This window comes from Vanacampus margaritifer, chromosome 17, assembly GCF_051991255.1.
Source record: "Vanacampus margaritifer isolate UIUO_Vmar chromosome 17, RoL_Vmar_1.0, whole genome shotgun sequence".
Lineage (NCBI taxonomy): Eukaryota > Metazoa > Chordata > Actinopteri > Syngnathiformes > Syngnathidae > Vanacampus > Vanacampus margaritifer.
Genome location: NC_135448.1, coordinates 6,781,607 through 6,807,164, shown reverse-complemented (window position 1 = coordinate 6,807,164; position 25,558 = coordinate 6,781,607). Strand labels below are relative to the sequence as shown.

The 25,558-nt window shown below is 38.2% G+C and overlaps 1 protein-coding gene across 3 annotated transcripts in view; it reads right to left on the bottom strand.

The window, feature by feature from the left end:
* The window catches only part of rbms3 (RNA binding motif, single stranded interacting protein), a 317,367-nt gene that overhangs the window by 186,633 nt on the left and 105,176 nt on the right, over positions 1-25,558 (bottom strand). For all 3 annotated transcript variants that reach the window (XM_077547933.1, XM_077547935.1, XM_077547934.1), the window contains exon 4: positions 11,728-11,819. In XM_077547933.1, coding sequence (XP_077404059.1) covers positions 11,728-11,819 — 92 coding nt within the window. The remainder of the gene's footprint in view (positions 1-11,727; positions 11,820-25,558) is intronic.

The window sequence follows — 25,558 nt, the reverse complement described above, 5'->3', positions numbered from 1 at the left end:
GAGGTTTTCTTAGAACCATTTCTTGCTAAATTAATGATGACAGTTTTATCTACATGTTGGTTTTTAACTGCCTCTGTTTTTGTGCCCTCTCAGGATGGCCTATATTTTGCTCCAAAGTGTATTTAGAGGCATTTTTGCTAGACTTGACTAGTTGAGTGTGTGGATAGCAAGGACATGCCTGTTTTTCATCGTCTTGATAGATGCTTATTTTTATTCATAATATCATATAAAAAGCGTAATGCAGCACAGCTATTCATCTCCATTCTATTAAAACATACTGTGATGTTTTTAAACAGAGGTGCCAAATCCAGGTTCAGAAAGTAAAAAACCTGCCACAGTTTGGTTTTAGCTTTAAGTGCTAGTTAGCTAGCGCCCTAGCTAGCTCCTATGGTTCTCGTTTACCTGCTAGCTAGATAGCTAGCAGGCATGGTGCTTGTTTACCTGCTAGGGAGCTAGATAGTTAGTAATAGGGGCTAAAGCTAAACTGTGCTAGGGAGTTATAACTAGCTTCCTAGCAGGTAAACGAGGATAAGGGGAGCTAGCTAGGAAGCTAGCTAACTAGCACCTGAGGCTAAAGCCAAACAAAAAATCCTGCCACAGTTTGCACCCTTGGTGCTCGTTTATCTGCGGGGGAGCTAGCTAGCTTTCACATTACTGTGGGGAAATTATGCAAAAAAAATGATAGCTAGCTAGCACTTGGGGCTAAAGCCAAACTGTGGCAGGGTTTTTACTTCCTGGACCTGCATTTACCATCTCTGTTTTAGAAATTTCTTGGATGTCACCACGGCACTATTTTGATTGTTGCATCGCATTACATTTTAGCAATGTATGGAAGGACGGAACGAGCCAAGGGCAAAGGGTGCTCGAAGTGCTCTACACACAAACACTAGTGGGCTGATGAGTATGGCAAGAAATTAGAAGCGAGCAATACCGCTGAGTAAGCGCTCGGATTCCCAAAAATCTGTCCAATTACCAAGTCGTATTTACGATACGATATATTCCCTGAATTATCCACATAATTAGGCCGTGCCCTGAGGGTGAGAAGCAGGCTTGTGAGCTTGTGAGGTTCTCAGCAACCATCTGTAACAACACTTTCAGCCATCGCTTTGAGCCAGAGGTCACCTGGTGTTGAGTCAAACTGTGGGGTCTACTCTCTTAATGCTGCTAAAACATCAGAGAAGTCACCTTTAAAGGATAATGTGAAGACTGCTGACTGACTGTAGCCCACCCGCAGGGAGATTCTTTCCTTGCGAATATAAATGTGATATTGACAGCAAAGATTCCCCTTGAGACAAAAGGGACAGACAAGAAGTGGAAGGACGTGAGAATAAACAAAGACGGGAGGGAACATAGAGTAAAACCCTGTGAGGCATGTGACTAGTAGTTGATGGGCCGGCGAAAAGCACTATGTTACTATAAACATTTGCAGTTCACTTTATTGAGGCACTTTAATGATGCTTTTTGCATAATTTCCCCACAGTAATGTGAAATGAAGGGCAGGCCGAGCCTTTATGTTGTTTCCTGTAGCTTCAGCAGTCCTATTATATATTGGCCATTTTAATGAGCGTAGTGACAACACCGCACATCCTTCCTCCTAAAACTCACAAAACCTGCTTCCCTGCCAAAATAAAGTTAAGCCCAAAGTGAATCACAACATGGCCACACTGTGATTGTTATATAGTGAATGGTTAACTTTCTGCTGGAAAGAAAAACACATAACATTTGATAAAATGCTCAATGTTGGTAATGTGCTAAATTTCAGAGTTGATGCTATGGTTCTCAAAGTTACCACTAGGATACAATTATATGAGGGAAATTTTTATTTTCAGTTTTCAAAATGCATTCAAACAATGAAAATGGCAAATATTATGCATTACTACCTCAAACACATAACTGTAGTCTTTTTCTCACATTCTGTTTTACATGTTACATGGGATCTCACTCAAAATTTGTTAAACGTACGACTGATGTTGGGTTTAATTGTAATCCATTGATCCAGTCAAACCCGGAAGGCTTCTTGACTGTCAATCTTTATTTAAATTATGACAATCAGAATAATGTTTTTTTCCTAATGGGAAATAATGAAAATTATATAGATCCCTTCCAAGTTCAATATATCTGCATATCTTTGTATTTAAAAAAGCAGCTGGTGTACATTCTGTTTTTTTATTCACTTCTTACTTAACCATTATTACTTCATTTCTCGCTTTTGTTGTGCTTAGCAGCATCTTCCTCTTGGTCATCACATACTACATTTACATGCAGTCAATAACCCTTTCAAAGGCCTTTGAAAAGCCATGTAAACCCCCACAAAAACCCAAACACGCTCTTTGGGTTTTTGAAAATCCGAATAAGCAGAGGTGGCAAATCCAGGTCCAAAAAAGTAAAAACCCTGCCAGTTTGGCTTTAGCCCCAGAAGCTAGCTAGCTAGCTAGCTAACACCAGGTTTAGCCCCAGGTGGCAAAACCAGGTCCAGAAAGGAAAAACCCTGCCACAGTTAGGCTTTAGTCCCAGAAGCTAGCTAGCTAGCTTCAAGTGGACAGACAAAAACAAAAAAGTTTGAACATCACTAATCAATCTGGTTGTTGTGTTATTACTTTGGCCATTGCTAAATTCAACAGCTGTAAACAAAGAAATGCACTTAACACTATCCAACCTTTTTTGTGCGGTTCTGGCAGCAAGATTGGAAACACGCTGCTAGAAACGCTCAGCTTGCGTTGGTCTGACCGCAGCAACAGGCGAGTACGACTACATTGCCCATGATTCTTAGACACAGAAGCAGGAAGTAGTTTAAGTTCTGGTATGCAAGCGATTAGATGTGGATGAGAATGAGAACACAAACGAAATAGGAAACAAACGGAAAAGCCACCCATCCATCAATAAGGCACACCACATTACAAGGCGCAATTTTTGACAAAATGAAACAATTAAAGGATTAAATGACTCTGGAATCCTTGTGGTAAATATAAAGGGACAGAGGTAAACATACATTTGTTAAAGGACGCAGACATTCAGAAGGTTAAACGCTCAATAAAATAAATTTTTGAAGAGCACTTTTAGGACTGATTAAAGGTGTCTCTAATGGAAATTTACCAAAATAGGCTGCTACATGGGATCGGGTCTGCACCGTACAATTTCTCCCTTAAAGAAATAAACTACAAAGGCAACATTTTAAGTTGTTTCAGTGTTTATTACAGCAATATATTAAATATTGCCACAATAATGACCAAGGTTGCGTTGGCAATGACAGCGATGCTATTAAACTTATTAAGTGTCGATGTGCTATCAAAACAGGCGTTTTTTTTTTCAAATTCAAGTAATTAAAACATCTGCATAGTAGTTATTAAATACTTCAACATTTCCAAGGTCAAAATCAACAGGGATGTTTACTAACTACATAAAAAATAAATATACCACTACATGTTTTTTTTTTAAATTGCATTTTCACAAAGAGATTTCAACAAAATATAAAACATTCATGATAGAAACTTTGGTCTAATTCCAAGCGCTATCAGCAGAAGGCAACTTCAGCCAGAATCGGGATGATTTCCATAAAGACTGGCTGTTGTCTCAAAGCAAGCAGCTGTCAGACGGAATTACCTCTCTGACACAGACACCACAATCGAGGGTGCCCTTCCCGTAATTCAGTCTGATTGGCTCAAGGGGAAAATGGCAGCCTGTTGAGAGTGAGGTGAGTGGCGGGTTGACAGGTTTGCATCTGCAAAAGCTAGACACTGCATTTACCCGTTATCATTGACTCTGTACATCATTTCCTTTTTCCGCTTCCCTGGCTGGAAAGCTATCTGGACAAATTGAAACAGAGAATAGACATGGCTTATTCACTTAATGTTTTAAACCCTTGGTCTTGTATTTTTGGATGTATCTCTCTTTGCAACCTTTGGTGAGGTATGAAAAATGAGGGTTGCACTGGATGGGATTGAGAGTGAATCTGACTGGTAAAAATGCTATTAAGTAATTACTCATGCTCAATAAATTTATTTAAATGGGACATTAATGATTTGAAATTACCAGTTATGAATTTAAATCTTTTAATCTTAATCCCTTGAAATTAGTATTGGATCATTTTCAGAAAAATTGATTGACATAGTGAGCATTGAGCTGCATCATGCATACATATTAACTAGGAGTGTCAAAATTAATGCGTTAATTTTGAGTTTACGCTACTTCGTTTTTTTTTTTAACACACAATTAATGACCGTCCTTTACTTGGAAAGCCTGTACTGGGGGAATTCTAGTCACAACGCAGCAGACACGTCCATGTCAAAATTTAGCATTAATAAATTTAATAATATTGGTTATATTGGGGTCAAGTTGTATTTTAAAAATGTGCAGAATTTTACAAGTTACTTCCTGTTAAAGATTAGATAGCTTTTAATATACAAAGAAAAATGTCACCAATTTCTTACAAATGCAATTGTGCCATCTAGTGTCAGAAAAATGACCTCAACACAAATCTATATCACACTCATGTTTTACAGTACAGTACATCTTTTTTTATTTTACATGAATTTTATGGATTATTATGACTGTATTATTACTGAATAAATTACTAAAAGATGCAGCCATATTTCAATTATTTTAACATTTTTCCCACTTTTATGTCAATAAGAGTATGGAAACTTAAGAAATAAATATGTACATTTTAATGTACATTTAAAACAGATGTAAAAATTTGTGATTAACTATTGAAGTCATGCGATTAATTACAATGAAAAATCTTAATCGCCTGACACCCCTAATATTGACATAATAAAAAAAAACATTTGTAATGAATAATACTAAATACATCCTGAATGTGCACATTATCCAGATCACTATAATTTCATTTGGCTTTGTATATTCCTGCTCCAGAAAAAGAGACACCGCCACATTCTCCCCAGTAATACTAAGTGCTCTTATCTGAGACTTGTGTGAGGTGAGTGACAGGAGAGGGGGGCACAGGGGGAAGTGTCCTTTAGGTGTCTTAATTATGGCTCTTCTCCTCCCTCTCGCTGTCACCATCCCCAGGGGAGGGCAAGACAAAAGCGGGGCAATGTTTCATCTCTGGTGCATTGGTATTTCAAATTCCGAGGGGAGTAAGAAGAGAGTGACATGCGGCTGTTCCACCGCATATCAAGACACACTCGGCTTTCCTCTTGTATCGCTCTTCCCTTCACAGCTGTGTTTAAAATAAGGCATCTTCATAGTAAATGCAGTTTAACAACATTAGGGCAGCAGGAAAAAAAGGCACAAATTGATTACAGTGATGGTTTCACTTAATGAGCTCAAAGCCTGTGGCTCTTATTTGGTCTTTATCTATTACTTTGCAGTGGAGAGATATAGGTGACAAAATGGAAGGTGAGTGTGCTACAGAGCAATTTGGAACTAATGGTGAGGCAACAAGCACGAGGAAAACTGTTCTTCTACAGTGTGATGTCACTTTCTTTCTGCATTTTTTAAAAAAATTGATAACAAAATGTAACAACTTAAATAGTTATATATTATATTTTAGCCCTTTGTCTAGAACCATTTTAGTTTCATTTCATTTATGACAATTAACTCATTCACTCCCAGCCATTTTCACTGAAGCAACCCCCTTCTCTCCCGGCTGTTTTACTGGATTTTGACAGATTTTGCAAGGCCCACACAATATTCTGTTTTTTGTTTTTTTTTTGCTATAAAACATGCTACCTACCAAAAGAAAGATTAGAGTATTTTCTTTCATCAGGAAAAAAAAGTGTATTTGTATCTGTTTCCATTTTGCAGCAACTGACATTAGAATATAGCTAAGTTTCATCAATATTCACAAACCTGTTGAAACACTGGGGAAAATAGCTTGTTGCAACATGGCCCTTTTTTGGGTACTTAAAGGGGAAAGCCAAACTGTGGCAGGGTTCATTCCCAGTCCACATATATATTAAATTCAACTCCTGTAACGTTGCCGTTGTCATATACCATTGTTATGCAGTTATTGTTTTCCTGTTCATTTTTCTCTGTTCTCTCTTTTGTCTTGCGTGCCTTTTCTAATACCGTGTATCTGATTTCCAATAAATATCCATCTCAATAAAAATGATATCATAGGGAGTATATCTGACTCTCCTGTCGGATAGTCCATAACATATAAATACCAGTTACATGAAATTTCTTGTTTCATTTGGCAAGTGCACAGCCATGGTGGGAAACTGTCCATACAACGTATAACAAGTGTTGTTTTCAAATTCAACGCGTAACGATTACTAGCCTACGAGCTAAAGTCAGCTACATGATTCGTGTATAATGTTCATCGGCTTTGCACAGCCGCATTGAGGGAAGTAAATGTAGTGGGTGCAATCAATATGTAACCAATGTATTAACTTTGTTTTGCTGCACAGAGATTGTGCCCTTCTGCTCCTTGTGTGTGTCTCTTAATCAATACCACCACTTTCAGGTGCGGTACTGTGAATACAGTATCTTAAATGACTGGAGTATCAAAAGTATTGATATTTGAATGTGAAAGTCGATGTTAGTGGTATCTGAGGCATCAGCATTTCAGACAGTGTCGATCCCCTTAGTATTTTAGCTGGCGTAATGGCCGTCGCATCACAGCACATTTGGTGCTCTTTTTGTTGTATCAATGGTTATTTTCACTTGAAAATCCTAACACATGGTGGGTAAAGCCTATGTACAGTCGTCAAGCTCTTCTGTGTTAAGGATTACGTGGTGAAAAGACTTGCATACTTGCGGTTCAGCACCCCTGGATTCATATATTTGCAGATTTGTCATCCCCCCCTCCCTATATTTTTCAATTTTTGTTTAGTAATAATAATAATAATAATAATAATGACAATAATAATACATCCGATTTATGTAGCACTTTTTGGACACTCAAAGACATTTCATAGTGTTTGTTGTATATATATTATTTATTTATGTATATTTATTTTCATAGTTTTCAGACATTTAGTGACGCTAAAGCTTCTTTTTATACAGACACTGAGCCAGTGGGTAATTTTTTTTAACATAAGATGTATAAATATTATATTTAGGGACCGTCCACAAATTACATGCTCCAGGGTGACATCTGTCGGACAAATCACCATAAATCAACTATAATATTTTTTTCTCTCTCTCATTTTGACTCCTATAATAGCTGGAAATGGTTAGACCTTTGCATACTACATGTCAACCATTGCCGATATCTCCCACTATGGAGGAACTGGATGAAATAAATTGTCAGAAACCTATTCAAACACTTTCTCTTTCATCATTCTGATTGCTGTAGTAATTGGCAATGATAGAACACTAATTATTACAGCGCAAAATATCATCATAGCTGTCATTATGGAGAAACTAGGAGCAAATAAAATAAATGTCAAATTTAGTAATGTGATAAAAACATTCACCAAAAATCAGTGAAAACACTTTCTCTCATTCTGAATGATGTAGCAATGATAAGCCACAATTTACTAAAGTACAAAATGTGATATTTTCAACTTGCATTATGAAGACACTGGGTACAATCCATTGTCAATGGCAATGTCAAATGGCAACGGCAAGAGTAGTCCAAAACAAATTGACTGATTGATTGCAAATGCAAGCTAGTTTCATTGTCCTGATAAAAAAAAAAATGTATTTGAGTAAGTTAGTCTATAAAATGTTTTGAAAACATCCCAAAGGTATTGTAAAGTATTATACTTTTATTTTATGTATTACATGTTTTGAAAGCAGCTACATTGTTGCTAATAATCAAGTTCTGATTGTTTATTAAGAAATACATGTTTTAAAATGAAACTAGTTTTTTTCGTTTCCTACCTTGGGACAGAAGTATTTCTAAACAATGACAAAATGCTTGAGAATACTTTTGGTGATACTCAGTAAACATTAATATTTTGTAGATAATCACATTATTTAAAGTTGCTCTATGTAACAATTTGCCTAAAAATATCTTTGATAATTTATGACTGAAACATCTTCTAATTAGTAAATTAACACCATGGGGCGGCATGGCTCAGTGGTAGAGTAGTTGTTTCCCAACCCATAGGTTGTGGGTTTGATCCCATGCCATTGTGACCATGTCAAAATATCCTTGTGCAAGATACTGAACCCCCAGTTGGTCCTGATGCTGTAACATAGGGCCTTGTAAGGTGGAAAAGCACCATATAAATGAAGTACCATTTACCTTAGCTGTTCACAATGGATACTCCTGGAAGCCTCAGGCCAATAGTTTTCAGACAGGATTCAGGTTTGAATTTCTTGCCCTGTGTTTGCGAATGTGACTTCATGTGCAGCAACGTGAAAAATTATTTTCGTGGCGCTTTTAGCCGTGTTAAAATGCTAATTCCTCACCAATGACAACACCGAAGTGGTGTTTTCCTCCATTCGCCCCTCTATAAGAAATTCTAGGTTATTCTGCTCTCCAAGCACCAGCCCCTCCCAACCTGAGAAAATGAGCGGGTGTTCACTGTATGACATCATTAGGTGCGGACCCTCCGCACCACCTCTGCAGATTAAATGCACTCTGAGCCCTCCATGCTCGCAGGATAGTGATAAAAGTACCCTTAATAGTAAACATTATGTCCAAATGAATTTCAATCAAATAATAGTCCTTCACATTTGCAATGCCAAAGTACAATGACAATTGGTTGTCTTAAAATCCCAAAAACGGTTCTGCCTGACAATTGTGTAAACTACAAGTAAAACTTTTTTCGCTCATAAACCTACCTGAACGAATGGTGTAGTGGTTGGCACGCTTGCCCTGTAAGCAGCAGGTTCTCGGTTTGCGACCCACTGAGGATTTTTCCCCCCCTTCTTCTTTCCTCTCTCTTTTTAACTCTTCTTCCCTTCTCCTCCACTACGATTTCTTGCGACAAGGAGCAGATTTGTTTCAAATATTTATTGAAGAATTGATGGCTTGCATGGCCATTCAGAGGAGTGCTTGAACGCAGCGCTCCAGCAGCAGCTGGCTTGGACGACAGGGGGCGCGGCAACCACACGGGGAGAGGCAGGGTTTTACTAGCGTTTTACTTCCACGTTATAATAACCAGCAAAACACCTAATATTTCATTAAAGAATTACATCGTCATATTGCTTAAAATACTGTGATGTCGGAAGTGTGTAGTTTCATTTTTTGGGCCACCGGTGGCAGTAGCAATTCAAAATTCAATTTTCTGTGTTCAACACCTTTAAATAGACATGCATCCATCTCGTGATCGGATTGGTTATCAATGATCAGTGTATTTAAACTCGCTAGTTGGTCATCGGTTTTCAGCCCCCAAAATACTTTTCAAGAACATGCTAGCAAAACAGAGGCCTGCTCGGTCATCTCAAAGGTAGCCTGCTGTTAATTGTTGATGCAAATAAATTGTACTCAACTGAAATATGACAGCTGAATGAATGATGGATGCGAATACAAATTAGCCTTTGTTTGTAGGAGAAAATATATTTCATAAAAGGTGGGTCACTGCAGAAAAGGAAGTGGGGTTGAGGGGCTGACGAATGATGGCAAAGATATCTGGTAGAGGCATTAGAGAGATGCAGAGGGAGTCTATAAAAGCAAGCTACTCCTTAATGTCTCTCACAAGTGTGATAAAAGCAGAGTGCTGTAGCACAGAACAGTCGCCGCATCGTTTGTATGATCGCAACACACATGCAAAAATGTTTTTAAATGGTCAATACAGTACTGTGATGGGGCAAGACCTCTACCCTGAAAATATTGACCGATAAAAGGGGAGCAATGCAAAAGTGCGGTCTTAAAATGAGACGGGTAAAGAGCAAGACATCTTATCAGTATTCCGAGAGGATGGCCTCTTATAAATATTGGAAGAAGGACACTGGTGAGGAGAGGGAAGAGCCAAATGGTACATTTGAGAAATGGCACACCTGAGCACCACCAGAGAATATCATCTCCTGCTGTCAGATCTCATCCCATTTGATCAAAATAATTGCCACCCTCATCGTTATCATCAAGTCTGTCATCTGCAGTGGCGCCGTCGCCATTCTCCATCTCATCAGCGCTTCTTTGGCTTCCGTAAGGAGGTGGCGGAGGATTTCAGGATCAGATAAAATACACAGCATCTCGAGTAAGAAAAATCACTCTCAGCCATCACCATATTCATTGCTTTAGTGCGACTGACATGGAGAGTCTCAGCCACAAAAATAGCTTGATTTAGCTTGTGCAGGCTCCTTAAAGATGAGGCGGCCCTGCTGAGCGCTGATTTTGCCTTCAGTCTTAAAAAGCAAAAGACAAACTTTTTGAGGATACAAATTTTGAAATGCTATGATCGCTTATGGGGATTGGGTTTGTAATGCAACAGTCAAACTGGAATATTTAGAACACAGCGGCAACTCAGAGATTGCTGATTTTTGAAGAAGAAAAAAAATTAATCCATGAACTGTAGCCATCATTAAAGCGAAATTCAAGTGCAAAATAAATTAGCCATTGTTAATAGTAGGGTTAATCGGCGCCAATATTGGGCATTTTGACGAATATCGGTATTAGCCTTTTTTTTTTTTAATCTGACGGCCAATAAAAAGCTAATCTAAAACGAACCCTAATGTCAGGAACCTTTTTATTTGAATTTTCAGTTAACTTAATAAGAGATGCTGCTGACACTGGGAACTTTCCGAACCATTTGTTTTTGTTCAACATTAAAACAAAGAAATGTGAAAGTTTAAGATTTCAGGTATTTATACATTTTGGAAAAAACTAACTATAGAAAGTTATGGTATTTACAGTACTTGTTTAAGTTTTCATTTAACTTTTTGAGACAAACTAATAACCTTGGGAGCTCCCTTAACATTTTGTTAGAAATTTAAAAGGATGTTTATTCTTTAAGATAAAAAAAAAACTTCTACATTTTGAAAAAAAAAGTTCAATAAACATGCTTTAAGACATGACAACAACGTCAAAATTGCCATTTGTATTTAAAAAAATTTACGCGAATATTGTCCAAGCACTAAAAATGAATGTTGACTCCAAATATCAGTTTACAGCCTCTTTGACTACTAATAATTGGCATCTGTATTGGCCCTATTAAAACCATACCGGTCTATCTCTAGTTAATAGTGAAATATAAGAAACATTCAGTCAAAACTAATATTGCGGTCTGACGAGTGCCAGTCTGCTGACTTATCTCACATTGACATGTTCTCATTTTCTTCTTTTTTGGCTGTTATTATTTATTTTAATAAGATGTAAAAAGCCAAAGAAATAGCAAAACCCGCTCAGATTCACCATATTGACGGTTGCTGAACAAAGGTCATCTGAGGGGACCGCAGAGACTCCAGTGACGTCACGCATTAAGCTGATTCCAGAAGCATATTTTTCAAGACATTTTTAATTGCTTCCCTAATCGTGTAACTTCAGGGACTGTAGAGGTTCCACTTCATACTGCACAGCCATGGTTCAAAATTACACGCCCACTCATTGTAAACAATGTAACTCAAGTGAAAACAGTATTCACTTTCCGCCACTGTTTTTCCCTTCCATGTAAAATTATCACCAAATAGCTTGTATCACCTGAGCAACCCAAGCTCCTTCAATCTAATAATACTGCAGACAATATAATTAGCCACTCGTCAAACCCACATTTAACAAGACCGAGGTTCATAGTGTTATAGACTGTCTGCTAATAAAGACGGAAACATATTTACCTCTTCATTCAAAATCAAACCCCATTGTGGACAAATTCAAGCCATAAAAGTGTGTGAAATTTCCATCATAGACAAGTGGAAGAAGGCGGAGCCTACCTTGGCCATTTGTGCCTGCACCCCAGTGGCTTTGAGAGACGACACGGCTTTCTGTGCTGCAGCTGGGCTGTCAAAATCAACAAAGCCATAGCCTGAAGAGAGAGAAAAGAAGAAATGCAAAGGAGGGAGAAAATAAATAAAGACGGGCATTAGCAAATGGAAAAAAAACATGGCTAACAAGGAGAATGACAGACGCTTGGTAATTGTAGCAGTAATAGGTTAGTAACATGACTACAGAGGCTGCCAGTTCTTATATCTGGTGAGCACTACATTGTTTGATAATTAGCGGCGCTGACGTTCAGGGGGATGCTATGCATCTTAATTAGAGGCATGGATGAGTGGTTTTCTAATAACAAACTGCGGAACCCTGCTCACCTCAACCTCCACACAAAACACACACATCAGTCTCTCGCTCACACACACACACGCACACACAAACACACACAACTGTGAAGTACATGAGAAATTCTGTAGAATGCAAATATGATATTTTTTGTTGTGTTTAAAGCGTCATTGTAAATACTAATTGAATCAATAAGAGCTTCAAGATCAATGAGATGGTGTACTGGCTATAATTGAAGATCAATAAAGTCTCTGCAATTGCTTTATTTAAGCCGTCAAGTGAAGTGCTGTCCACAGACTAAAATGGATAGCCACTGTTTATTTCAAGACCTGATCATGCAAATCATGAAAAATACATTCCTTCCAAAAGTATTAGAACTGCAAAGTCAATTCCTTTAAAAAAAAAAAAAAATGTTGTGAGTGTGCGCATGCGCGTGCGTGGGAGTTCATGCTCTTTAATTCACCTGAAACCTGTTAAAAATCCCAAACCCTTCACCTTAACCGGATACTTCAGAGTCCCGCCAGAGTCGTGAAGTTGTCAGGAGACCAGATGTTAGAATAAATGTACTTAAGTTATCCCATATTTACTCTTATAGTATTGCAAAGCATTTATTTAGCGGTATAACCTTGTTTGAATTATGTAAATTGAAGAGAGCAGAGCCGCGTGAGAAAAGAGCATGACTCATGCTCTTGCAGCTGCAAAACAGGAACTGTGCGCTTATCACAAGATAGCGGCTGAAACACTTTGCGGATGAACTGTTAAACTTTGACTGTTGAAACCTTCAGCGCCGAAGAAAGACACGTCTGTATTATTATCTGCACAATGACTCATATCCGTGATGGTGGCTTCTGTGTGTTCCCCCAACCTTTAGACTTTATAACCAGGGACCACCCTAAAATAAATAAAAACAGAGTGCTTGATAGAATGTGCTTCAGAGCGGTAGGAGATTCTAACTGTGCACATCTCCGTCCGTTCTCCTCGCGAGCAAAAATATAATCTAAGTCTCTTGTCTTTCTTCCTTGTCTGTTGTTTATTAAATGTTCTACATTGACTGAACATGACACCAGAGGTATTTAGGTAGGTAGGTAATAGGTGCAATGTTTTTGTTTTTGTTTTAAACATTGTTCGCTTCTGTTTATAGTTGCGTGGGATTTAAGAACCTGCGAGTCACCTTAACATTTTGTCTTTGCCATTGAGTTAAAGTTAACAGTACACAAAGTTGTATTAAAGCTGACATTTTTTATGATACAGTATATCATGTAAAATTATTTTTATATCCAAACAGATTTGTGGTTGATCAGCCTCTCAAAATAGATTTTTGCTTCCAGTGTAATGTTGTAGGCAAGAATGGATTTAAATGCTTGTGACCATGTGTTTGTGGCACTATTTATCTTTAACAAGCAGGTTATATAAGCTGAAGAAGTTAATTGTGCAACTGGTAACTGTTCAGTGAAACAATCAAACCTTATTTCTATAGCAAAATGCAGCTAAAACAGTGCAAGCTTTACATGAAAAAAAAAAATCAATGCCTCCGACCACTGGCCCTTTCACTGGTCCCCAAGTTGTTTTTTTGTTGTTGTTTTTCAGGCTCTAACTATGCTCCCCTTTCCCCCCTTTTCCCAATTCAATTTTGTTGCTCATGACAATAAAGATAAAGATCCAAGAACTGATGATTTGACACATACACGCACACACATACACATCAAACATCCTCCCATAATGACTCGGTCAATTAAGCATTATAAAAATAACCATATAAGGATAATGAGAACATTTCAGTTAACATTCACACAACATAACTCCTCCCCCTCGCACCATATATACAGTATGATTGCCCGTATACTCAATGCTTTTGTGCGATGCTTTCCTTCCACATATTATTTTATTTATTGTTTTGGATGAGTCTGAATGCAAATATGCAAATGTGAAACATCATTTGTGGCTGAAATTGGGTCATTAGCCATCTGATAGGCTAGCCCAAGGGTCTGCAACCTGTGGCTTAATTGCCTAGGTTTATAATTCGAAGATTATGCCCTCTTGTGATATTAAAATAAAAAACACGGTATTCGTTTTTGCTCAAAATATTGTAAGATTTCAAAAGGGTTTTGTAGCTATTTGAGTATTTAAGGTTGCCGACCCCTTTCCTCACCTCACAATTCATCGTATTCTTTCTATCAGCAGTCACGTCATTAATAAAAACCCAGGACGCCCGTTTAATTAGCTGCCAGATACACCCATGTCATAACACTGCCACCACCGTGTTAGTCATGATGTGGTATGCTTTGGATCAGTAGCTGTTCCTTGCTTTTAAAAGCTTTTGAGTTTACATGCTGTTTACAGGATTCCTTTTAGATATTTTCCGGCAAACTAACTCTAAACTCATCTGTACAAATCCAAATAAATAAGAAGACAAAGTGCAATTTCTGCAGAAAATGCGTGGGAATGCTGAAAAGTTGAATGCTATTAGCTGAATACTAATATTTGAATGCATGTGCTTGTGAAGTAAATTGAAAGATACATTACGTGAAAATTACACATTTTTAATTGTAGTTAAATGATAAATGAATAAAAAGAAAACGGTAGTGAAGGATGTCTTGATGAATGAATGTGAACGTGTCATTGAAGATTAAATACATTAATATGTGTTTTAAACAAAAGATAATGAAAGACAAATTGGGTAAAAATCACAAATGATCAATTAAGACAACTTCCATATAGAAGTGGGTGTGGAAAGTGGGACTTGGAAAAAGTTCAATGTCTGTCCATTGAAACGGAATAAGAAAAAGTTGATATTTAACGTTAAATTGTGCAAATACTGTAAGTAATGTGGACTCAGACGATATGTACCAGGAGAGGCGTGCATTTTTGAAGCAACTTGAAATTTGAACGGTGTAAATTGGAAGTATTATCTGGAAGTTATTGCATGGGAAAAAAAGTAAGCGAAATAATAAGTGCCTGAAATAATAAAGGTTAGAAACGACATACGCATTCCCACAATAAATAAATACAAAGTACATTCTGACAAAGAAAACTTGTTGAAGTGTGATGGCTGAGTATTTTTATACAAGCATTGATATTTAATAAAATGGGAGTGGGACTCAATTGCCCACACCTTGTCAGACTGTAAACAAGATGTTCACTACTAAAAGAACTACACACATTCCCGTGCATGGTGAGAAAAGAGAGACGTGTGCGCATACATGCGTGACCGTGTGATCATTTGTAGCACCGGGGTAACCGCGGCGGCAAGCCCAGCACCCCACCTCACACCCATTATCCTTTTGTAATTACACTTTCTTTCTGAAACCGCGGATCAGAGGGCACCATTGACTGCTTTTAATCCGCCACCAAATTTTAATTAACACGGACGTGAACCCCCCCCCCCACCACCACCTCCTCGTCTCCGATACATCCCGGAGAACGTCGGGATCGCAATAACTCATAAATCACAGCCGTGGCTTTCATTCCCTCAGCTTTCCTCTGTGTGATGAATTTCCAGATGGGCTGCGGCTGTTAATGTCAAGGAAAATATGAGTGAGAGAGGGAAAGAGAAGAAATACAGAGTGAGAAAGAAGGAGGGTTGGGGGATGAGGTGTGGATGGACAGAATTGCTATATTTGCGAGAAATATAAATGTGAGTTTATGTGTGTGTGTAAGAAAAACAGGAGTTAGGAGAGAGGAAAAATGGCAGCAGCTCTGGTATGCTGTCAACCTTTGAGAGATTTGTTACTGTGGAGAGGATTATGGAGGCTGTGAAATGGGGTTGTGTTAATATGCTGTGTGTTGAGCGGCGTGATGTGGGCCAGCCAGATTCACAGTCTCTGAAAAATCAAAAGCCCGAATGACTGAAAACTGAAAATGATTTAGTGATGCTCTGGAGAACGCGATGTCAAGTTACTGCATGTACGAATGGAAGCTTGAATGCGGCACTTTATAAATCACATACTCCTAATAAATGATCATTTAATGAATTGAGTTTTTATAAAATTAATATTTGTCGTCACAATAGAACCTCTAAAATCATCCAAATTGGAATATAAAATGTAGGGAAAAATCCAGCTCTAAAATTACAAATTGCACTTGCAGATGTCGGTAACACACTTTTAAACTGTCAAAACAAATCAAGAAGGAAACAATTCATTACATATACTAATTGGCAAAACTCACTGACATTGTCATATGTTATCTGAGTTATGTCTCAATCTGAATCACATACCACTTCTGGAAAACATATGTGCGGACTTGAAGCGCTGCAATAGTCTTTTAATCTGACTTTTGAGATGGATACGTCCGGTAAAAATAAAAAGTGAACCCGTTCAAACCCAAATGGTTTCAAAACCTATAAATAAATAAATAACGGGTAACGGGGCGTTTGCGCCATTGTGGGATAGGACGTAGCCTTTTCTCTGGCAATTGTAGCGGCATCCCTAATTTCCATTGCGCCTCGATCGAATGGACCAAAATCGCATTTTTTGCAAGCCTGAAATCTAGTCAATTTTTTTGTCACCAAATTTCAAGATATGCCGGAGGCGTGACAGCTGGAACACCCAGCGAGGCGTAACGCGTCTACCAAATACACAAACACGCCAAACTAGACTTGCCATGGCACGGAAATAACTCATTCAAACCCAAAACTATGTAAATATGTTTTTTAGTACTTTGTCCTTCACTCCCCAAAACCTATTTATACGTTTTTTTTGTTTTGTTTTTAATGAAAGAGCATACAGAAGGCTTTGATGCAGCTTCTAACATGAAGAGGTGGCTTAAAGCAATGGTAGTTATTACAAAAAACGCCCAACAGGTGGCAGCAGAGTATAAGAGATTGCCAGTGCTTTCAACGGGAGTGTAAATATTGAAGAAACTTAGCTATATTCTAATGCTAATTTGTAGAGTTGTTCCGATACCGTTTTTTGGCCCCCGATTCCGATAACCAGCTTTGCCGTATCTGCCGATGCCGATACCATACCGATACCTACGTTTTTTTTTTTTTCAACATGAAAAAGCTGTCCTGCCATTGGTTCAGAGCATTCAAGGGCCAATAGGATATCTTAGCTCGGTATGCAGTGAACATGCCACACATCAGCGAATGTTGTGCATGAGACAGACACAAGATGCTGCATCCAAAGTATATTAGCGTCAGAATTAATGGTATCGGCATGTTACTTGGTAGTACTCACCGATACCACTGTTTTAATGCAGTATCGGGGCCTCTACCGATACCAGTATCGGTATCGGAACAACACTACTAATTGCTGAAAAATGGAAAAAGATACAAATATACTTTTTTTCTCCTGATGAAAGAAGAGGCTCTAATCTTTCTTCTGGTAGGATCAATGTTTTTATAGCGATAGAACACAATATTCTGTGGCCCTTGCAAAATCTGTCAAAATCCAGTAAAACAGCCAGGAGCGAAGGGGGTTGCTTCAGTGAAAATGGCTGCGAGTAAATGTGTTTAGATGCGCCCGTCTTTACACTGAGCTCAGTCTACTGGTACTTATTCTCACCAAATTTTCAGGTATGCCAGGGGTGCGGCAGCTCCGTGCGGCGGAATACCCATCGGAGTACAACACGACCCCAAACAGACTAGACGAGACTTGACCCGACACCAAAATTAGCACCAGTCTATCAAAATAGAGCCCACAGTGTTACAGTGTTAATTTACTTAACCATTTACAAAATTGTATTTTTAAGTACAAATATTTACGTAAATAATCATGTTTATTGGTTGAATTAACAGATGGGAAACTGCAGTCAAAATATCCAACCTACAGCCTTATAATTAATATTATCCATCCATCCATTTTCTTAACCGCTTGTCCTCACAAGGGTCGCGGGGGGCACTGGAGCCTATCCCAGCTGGCTTCGGGCAGTAGGCGGGGTACACCCTGAACTGGTTGCCAGCCAATCGCAGGGCACACAGAGACGAACAACCACCCACAATCACACCTATGGACAATTTGGAGTGCTCAAATAACCTGCCATGCATGTCTTTGGAATGTGGGAGGAATGTCGGAGTACCCGGAGAATAATAACAATAATTATTATTAATCAAGTACAAATTTATAGAGTTGCGCAATGAAAAATTGTGTTTGAGGGGCTTTCTATGTCTGCTGACCACAAATTCTTTGACCCAGACTTATGATGATAAAAAACAGCAACGGTTATAAACGAATATCACATGTGAAACATGCAAGTAGATGCTGAATTCCAATGTTTTCAAATTTATTACAGCGGAACCAGAAAGAGAGTAGCAAGCCGCCTCTGGCCTATGAGTATTTTAAACTGGAAACCTCAAATTACCCATTTAATATTCACCCCAACCACCAAGAGTGCACTGATCAAACTTTCAGGAGTGTTTTAGAGAACGCTGACCTAAATTTAAGCAAATCTGAATGGAGGAAGGCGGCCGTGAGGAAGCGTGTGTGTGTGTGTGTGTGTGTGTGTGCGTGTGTGTGTGTGTGTGTGTGTGTGTGTGTGTGTGTGTGTGTGCGTGTGCGCACGTGCAAATGAAAGGCAAACAAAGACGGTTTTCTTGGGGTCAGCTGAATCAACTGCGAAAGACTGAAATGACAGTAAACTGCCTCCAGGAAGAAAAGCATTTGGCTCCTCCAATGTGCACTTATTGTTACTGATATGCATGCATACAGGCTGTGAAATGTGTGATCATGACGCTTAAACTATTTACAGACGACGTTGGAAGCGAGAACACAGCAGGTCTCTACTCTCCATTTGTGCTTTTAGCAGAGCAGTTGTAAAGGTAATAAATGAAATCACTATTTAAAAGATAGTTCAATGTGTTAATTCAAATACATTTTTACCTTATTTCAGAGGATAGTAGAGCTGTGAGTCTTATGTGAATTATTCACAGTGATCAGGCAATTAGTTCTGGAATAAGCTGACCTTTTTAAATGAAATAGAAAGTTACTTTGAGAACTACAAACACAAAGATAACCATTTTAATTTGAATTGATTTGATATTTATGTTATACTCCATTTATCCAGTATTTAAATATTATACTGTAACTACTTGGTGCATTGCAATTAATCAGGGGTGTCCAAACCATGGCACGGGGGCCACTTGTGGCCCGCTGACCATTATTTGAGTGGCCCAAAAAAATTATAATAATGCATTTGATACTAATAAATGTGTTTGTATACTGTCAAGCTTTTCTGAATATGCAAAGATGCCAATTAACTATTTACAATTAAACAAATAATATTTCTCTTCATAACACTGTGGTGCATAAAGGTAATGTTTACGCACAGAAAAAAAAGTTTTACACGTTCTGCTCTGTGTCAAAGTTCAAATTGTGAACATATGAGATGATTCATTCCCAAGTAACTGCCTAAAAATGGTCATCTTACAACAAGATTCGGCTGTTCAGTGCAGGGGCTGATATTTTTCTGGTGAGTTGCAGAATCTGGAACCCCAAAATAAATTTTTCTTAAAGGGAAAGTCAACCCAATTTGTTTTTGTTTTTTGACAATAGTATGTTCTATGCAGCTCCACTAATCTAAATATGGTATTCTGGTTAATATTGTGTTAGTGGAATAAGTGTTAAGCAGCAAAATCCAGCCGTTTTTATCCATCTCAGGGGGCGGCCATTTTGCCACTTGCTGTCGACTGAAGATGGCATCAATGTTCCTCTGGTCTCAGGTAACAACCAATCACAGCGCAGTTTCAGAAAACAGGTGTGCGCTGATTGATTGTTGCCTGAGCCTTGAGCAACATTGATGTTATCTAACTGCTTCTTAACTCATATTCCACAAATATAATATAATATAATATTAATCAGAATGTCATGTTTAGACTAGTGAGGTCGCATATAACATATTATTGTCAAGAAATATTTAAGGTTGGTAGCAGTTTTTCCAAAACGTATATAAATAATTATATTGTTATATTTTGTAACAGTTAAACAATATTATGCTATTTATAGTCACGGCGGAGAGTTGGGTGGGCGAGAAATATTTTATGTTGGTATAACAGAAAATAATTAAGAAGCACCGTCTTAAGGAAAAAATAGGGGAGGGGGGGGGGGGACAACGATAAATTAATTAATTACTTGTTATAAACCAAATAATGGGAGGAGATGAAAATATGACGCCTGCCTGCAGGTTGATGTCATGTTGTTTGTCTTCCATTTTACTTCAGGTGTTATAAAACAACATTAATGAACAATTTAATTCTAGTCCAGTGTGTATTCCTTGCTTAAAGTCCGCTTGAATAGGTTCCTGCTCACCATAATGAAAATAAGCTCTATAGAAACGGATGCATAATTTGCACAAGAATTCCTTACTGATCATTGATTACACCTATAAGTGTACCCTAAAATATGCAGATATTAGTAATTTAAGACATGCTGTTATAAGGGGAGCCTTGCAGTCTGATTCTGCAGATGCTGTTCCAACGAAAGCAAAACATAATTTTACACCCATACAAAAAGACCCTGATGTTGTAAGCACCGAATCCCCTTGAAGAATAATAAAAAAAAAAAGGAGGGAAAACCGCCAGGCACAATCTGTTCTGTGGCTGTGTTCACTGCAGGTCTTCTAAAGTTACTAGCACAAGGGGAATGCAGAGGGATATGTGCTGCTGTGAATTCAGCTTCTGTACTAACACAAGCATCAACTTTGTGCCTGTCACTTAAAAGCTGACTGACTGTATGCTTGTTTTCTGCTAAAAGGAGCACGCAAAGGAAGGAATAAAGTTCCTAAAATGTATTGACACAAGCACACAGGCAAGATGACAACACACGCGCTCGCACACATAGGCATTCTTCCTGAAGGAGCAAGAAGAACGTGAGCTGTCATATCATATTTCCTGGTCTGGCTCCAACACGGAGCCTGTCAAGATAAAAGGACTATCGTCAATCAGTTACTAGCGGATGCTGCTTGGCTTCCTCTGCTACTTAAAGCGGTGTCGTTCCGCTGTGGCCCTGTCATGAATGCGTGCGGATGACACAGGGTAGTTTTTGACACCACCTCATTGAGGGGTCTAGAGTGATAGAAGATGCCACCACAGGCTGCATATCACACAAACATCCTCCTTGGAGAGCAGAGGTGCCAAATCCAGGTCCAGAAAGTAAAAATCCTGCCACGGTTTGGCTTTAGCCTCAGGTGCTAGTTAGCTAGCTCCCTAAAGCTAGCTTCCATGGTGCTTGTTTACCTACGACGGAGCTATCTAACTAGCTAGCACCCATTGTGCTCGTTTACCTGCTAGGGAGCTAGCTTGCTAGCACCCATGGTACTCGTTTACTTGCCAGGGAGCTAGCTAGCTAGCTAGCTAGCACTAGGGGCTAAAGCCAAACTGTGGCAGGGTTTTATTTTCGGGACCTGAATTTGACACCTCTGTTGGAGAGCTGAAATAAGAGCGTCATTAAAATGCATGTATCGATGAATCAATCATCCATGCGTCATTCATGCAGTCACCATCAAATTATGCAAATCCTAATTACCCCTGGGGAAAAATCCCATTCTTTATCTGCTAATAGTCTGGATTGTTTGGAGTTCCTACATTCTATATTCACCACCATTTTTCTACCAATAGTTCCATTTTTCACATTCTCATATCAGCGCTAATGACCCCATTTTGCACCGCATACAATATAATAATAACACTCTAAGTATGAATAATGAATCATGTAAAAGACGTATACAACGATATGCAGCATGAGCAGAGCAATTGTTTACATCCTTCAGGAAGAGTCGTACACATGAGTGATTTGTCATCTATGTTAATAATTTATTGGCATCTTTTAATACTCATTTGATTAATAAGGAAGATGAATAGGATAATCTACGCCCAAATATGCATAACAATACTGAAATGAGTCCTTCGATTCATGGTGTCTAACTGTAGAAGTGACTTTGAGCTGCATAAAAGGCATCCTCTTGAAAGAGTGACATGCCGTTCAATCCATCTATTAAGCATGAAATCCTTAAAGAAACGTATCAAGGCAAAGCCTTTCAACATTATACTGAAGTTTTATTTTTTTTTGTGTGTATGTGTTTTTATCTATTGGATAAAATGAATAAAACTAGAATATTCAACTTTTTGTTCGTTTTTTTGTTAGGAAGCTACTTTCTGGTTCATGGAGTTTAAGGAGTGTTGTGCACAAATCGGTGGTGACTCAAATTGAGATGTGAATTGGCCATCAAAAATGAATGCCGAATCAGAATTTTCAGATTCTAGTCACAATAAATCATAGCATATTGTCATGTGCTCTACCGTCAATAGGAATGTTTGAATGGAATAGTGTGATTGAATTGTGTGTGAATGTGTCTGTGGACAGACTTCTGGTTGACAGGAAATTACATAGCATAAGGAATTGGGACCATACCGTTTTTGAAGCAGGACAAATGTTTTCATCGTGACTCAAACAGCAAAAAACGAAAGTGAAAAAAAGAGCAGAGCTTTAGTGTGACTGTCTATTTCTTAGCAAGCCACTTCATGGTTCACAGATGATGACATAAGACAACACAAAACTGTTTTAATGTGACTCAAATGGCAAAAAGAGAACATTTCTCCAACAGGAGGGGAAGAAAACATGGGTTGATGTTTTTGGAATTATTTGTCTGTTTATTCAAAGTATAACATAAAGGGATTATACCTTTAGTGATTCCTGCGCAAGTGATTTAAAAACAGAGTGTTTAAAACATCAAAAAAACAAACAAAAAAAAACCACGTACTGTATTTATGAAAAGTTTTTGTTTTGTGTTTTACTAATCAATGGATTAATTTAAGGAAAACTTCCTATTTTTGGTTAGCAATTTTTGCAGGTTAATCCCAGGGTCCTGAGGTAACCGTTTTTTATCAAACAATAAAAAAGTATGACACTATAACTAAATATATAATTTGTAGTTTTATGTTGTTAGTGTCTATAATTTTCTCTCCAGACACTTATTAAATTGCCTGCTATTTTGCTGTTCAAAGTTGGATACGCTTCGCATTAATGTGGTTCCAGCCAGACAAGTGTGAAAAGTGCACTTGATCACCGACAAATTCACAAATACATCTTAGGTTACATTAGAAATGGGCATGGCCTCTCTCTATCTTTTATTGCAATTACTCCTTAGCATCACTTTGTGAGAACATTACTTTTCAGAAGTTAACTTATTCAGAGGCCATGATTATTGACTGGAGCGACTCTGCAACGTGTTTAGCCGCACTAGCTAGTTAGCCGAAGCTCGTTGCTAGCTCGCTGGTGCGGCGTACAGTAAGTAACACCTAGCTTTCCTCAGGCTCCTGCTTCGTTAATGTGTGTGTGACCAGCCCAGCATAACTTTTGGGACCGTTTCCGCAGTTCAGTTATCAGAAAAGCTTACAACTCTGTGATTGTTAAGGTTGATATTTTTGTGTATTTTATTGAGGCGCAAAATGTGATTTTTGACTCGCAAGCTATGATACGAAACCACTTAATTTGAGCCTTGTGAATCTTTCAGGGTATGATGTTTACGTGTGCGCTGCAGGGAACAATGCAATTACCACTGAAGGCTGCGTTTACATAAAATAGTAAAATATATGGCGGACTGTGCTTTAAATTTACATACTGTATCTGATTCACTGTACATAGAAACACTTTACAACAGTCTTTAAAAACATGGTGCAAAATATTGGAAACATTCAAGAACAGGAATGCCAGTTAGATGAGAGAAAAGCATGGTGAAGGAATAGTGTTAGAATGTTCTATTATTTTATCTAACAATTGTTAAAACTACTCTAGACAAACATATCTCGTGCACTTGTTCAGAATCACCATCGGATCCATCTTGTGGATAGAGTCAATAACGATTAGCAGCAAAATAAGTCTCACAGACAGTTACTTTGTATATGACAATGAAATGGCGGTTTGAGCAATTAACTCATCAACCGTGCAACATGGATTTATGATGAAGGCATTAATCTCTGAGGCAGGAAGCCTATTGGCTGTAATGTATTACTTGTCATCTTTTCTGGCAGGTGAAGGAGTGTCCTTGTCCAAGAGCTGCACTCGACATCTGCAGAGGGCAAAGTGCCATGGATAGGGGGACAAGTGGGCCAGGGGCGACACATTAGATGACTCATTTTTTTATCTGTTGGAGAAATGGTGCGTCTATATTGATGACAGCAATTTTCCCCTTGACATACACATTCCCATTAAGTTGTAAATAGGTAAATATTGTGACATGACAGGCAGGTATTTTCAAATCTTTAGACAACTTTTCATATTGTTTTCCTGAATTATAAAATTTAACTATGTTATTTATTAATATTATTGTATTAATTATTTATTTATTTATTTTTGCTTTGCCAATGGCTCGAAACCCAGTAAAGTCAGTTGAAGAAATGTGCCATTTTTTAAATTGTTATTATTTACTTATTTATTTATTTATTTATTGCTTTGCCAATGGCTCTGTATACAGAAAAGTCAGTAGATGAAACACAGACACTAAATTAAGGATCCATCTTGTGGATGGAGTCAATAATGAGCAAAATAAGTCTCACAGACAGTTACTTTGTATATGAAAATTAAATGGCGGTTTGAGCAATTAACTCATCAACTGTGCAACATGGATTTATGATGAAGGCATTAATCTCTGAGGCAAACAAGACACGCAGGCCTAACATTCAAGAGTATGTAAACTTTTTGTTAGCGTAATTTAGGTGATTTCATAATAATTTCAGGATAAAAAAAAAAAGGGTTTCCATATGATGGGTCGTGATCCATCCCCCATTTGCCAATATTTCACAAAAGCATACAATTTTATGTAAACTATGAGCGCAACTGTATACTAAATATAAGCACTTTGATTGTCAATTCACCCTTAAATGCTAATCAATATGGTGCCTGATGATGTGGAACAGTAGCAGCAAATCTTACACCATGAAGATGTGTGATTCTTTCACTTCACCAACTGTGTGTCCTTATACACCAGACATGGCGCCATGCTTCCAACTGGTGGAAACGGAGGCAATTCTGTTCCAGTATGTCCATAAAGAGATGCATGGATGAATTTTGTGTGAAAGAACTAAACTAAACGACACTTTTGAGATGAACAACGTCAGTGACCTCTCACAAACTATTCTGGATGAGAGGTCAGACACACTCAAAAATTGTGAGCTGAAGCTGTCTATAGAGTCTCCAAATAACATTAAAATTCATTCTGCCATTTTCGGTGTCACCACATTATACACACACAAGGTTTGTAATAAGCAATGTAATCACGTCTGGTTCCAGGCCTGAAAGCTTCACAGCAAGGTGAGGGGGCAAGCTAAATATTTGAACAAAGACAGATCAATGGAATTCAAGGGCCCTGGGAACATGGATAAAATCTCTAGACAGAGCAAACATTCAAATGTGAATAAATAAAAAAAGTGTCCCATTCATTTGAACAGCTGCACCACCTGTCTCTAGGTAAGGGTCTATTTGTAATTCAGAAGCAGATGCCATGACCAAGCTTAGTTCATAAATCCTCTTCTTTTCTACTGTTCTGATTTATGGTTTC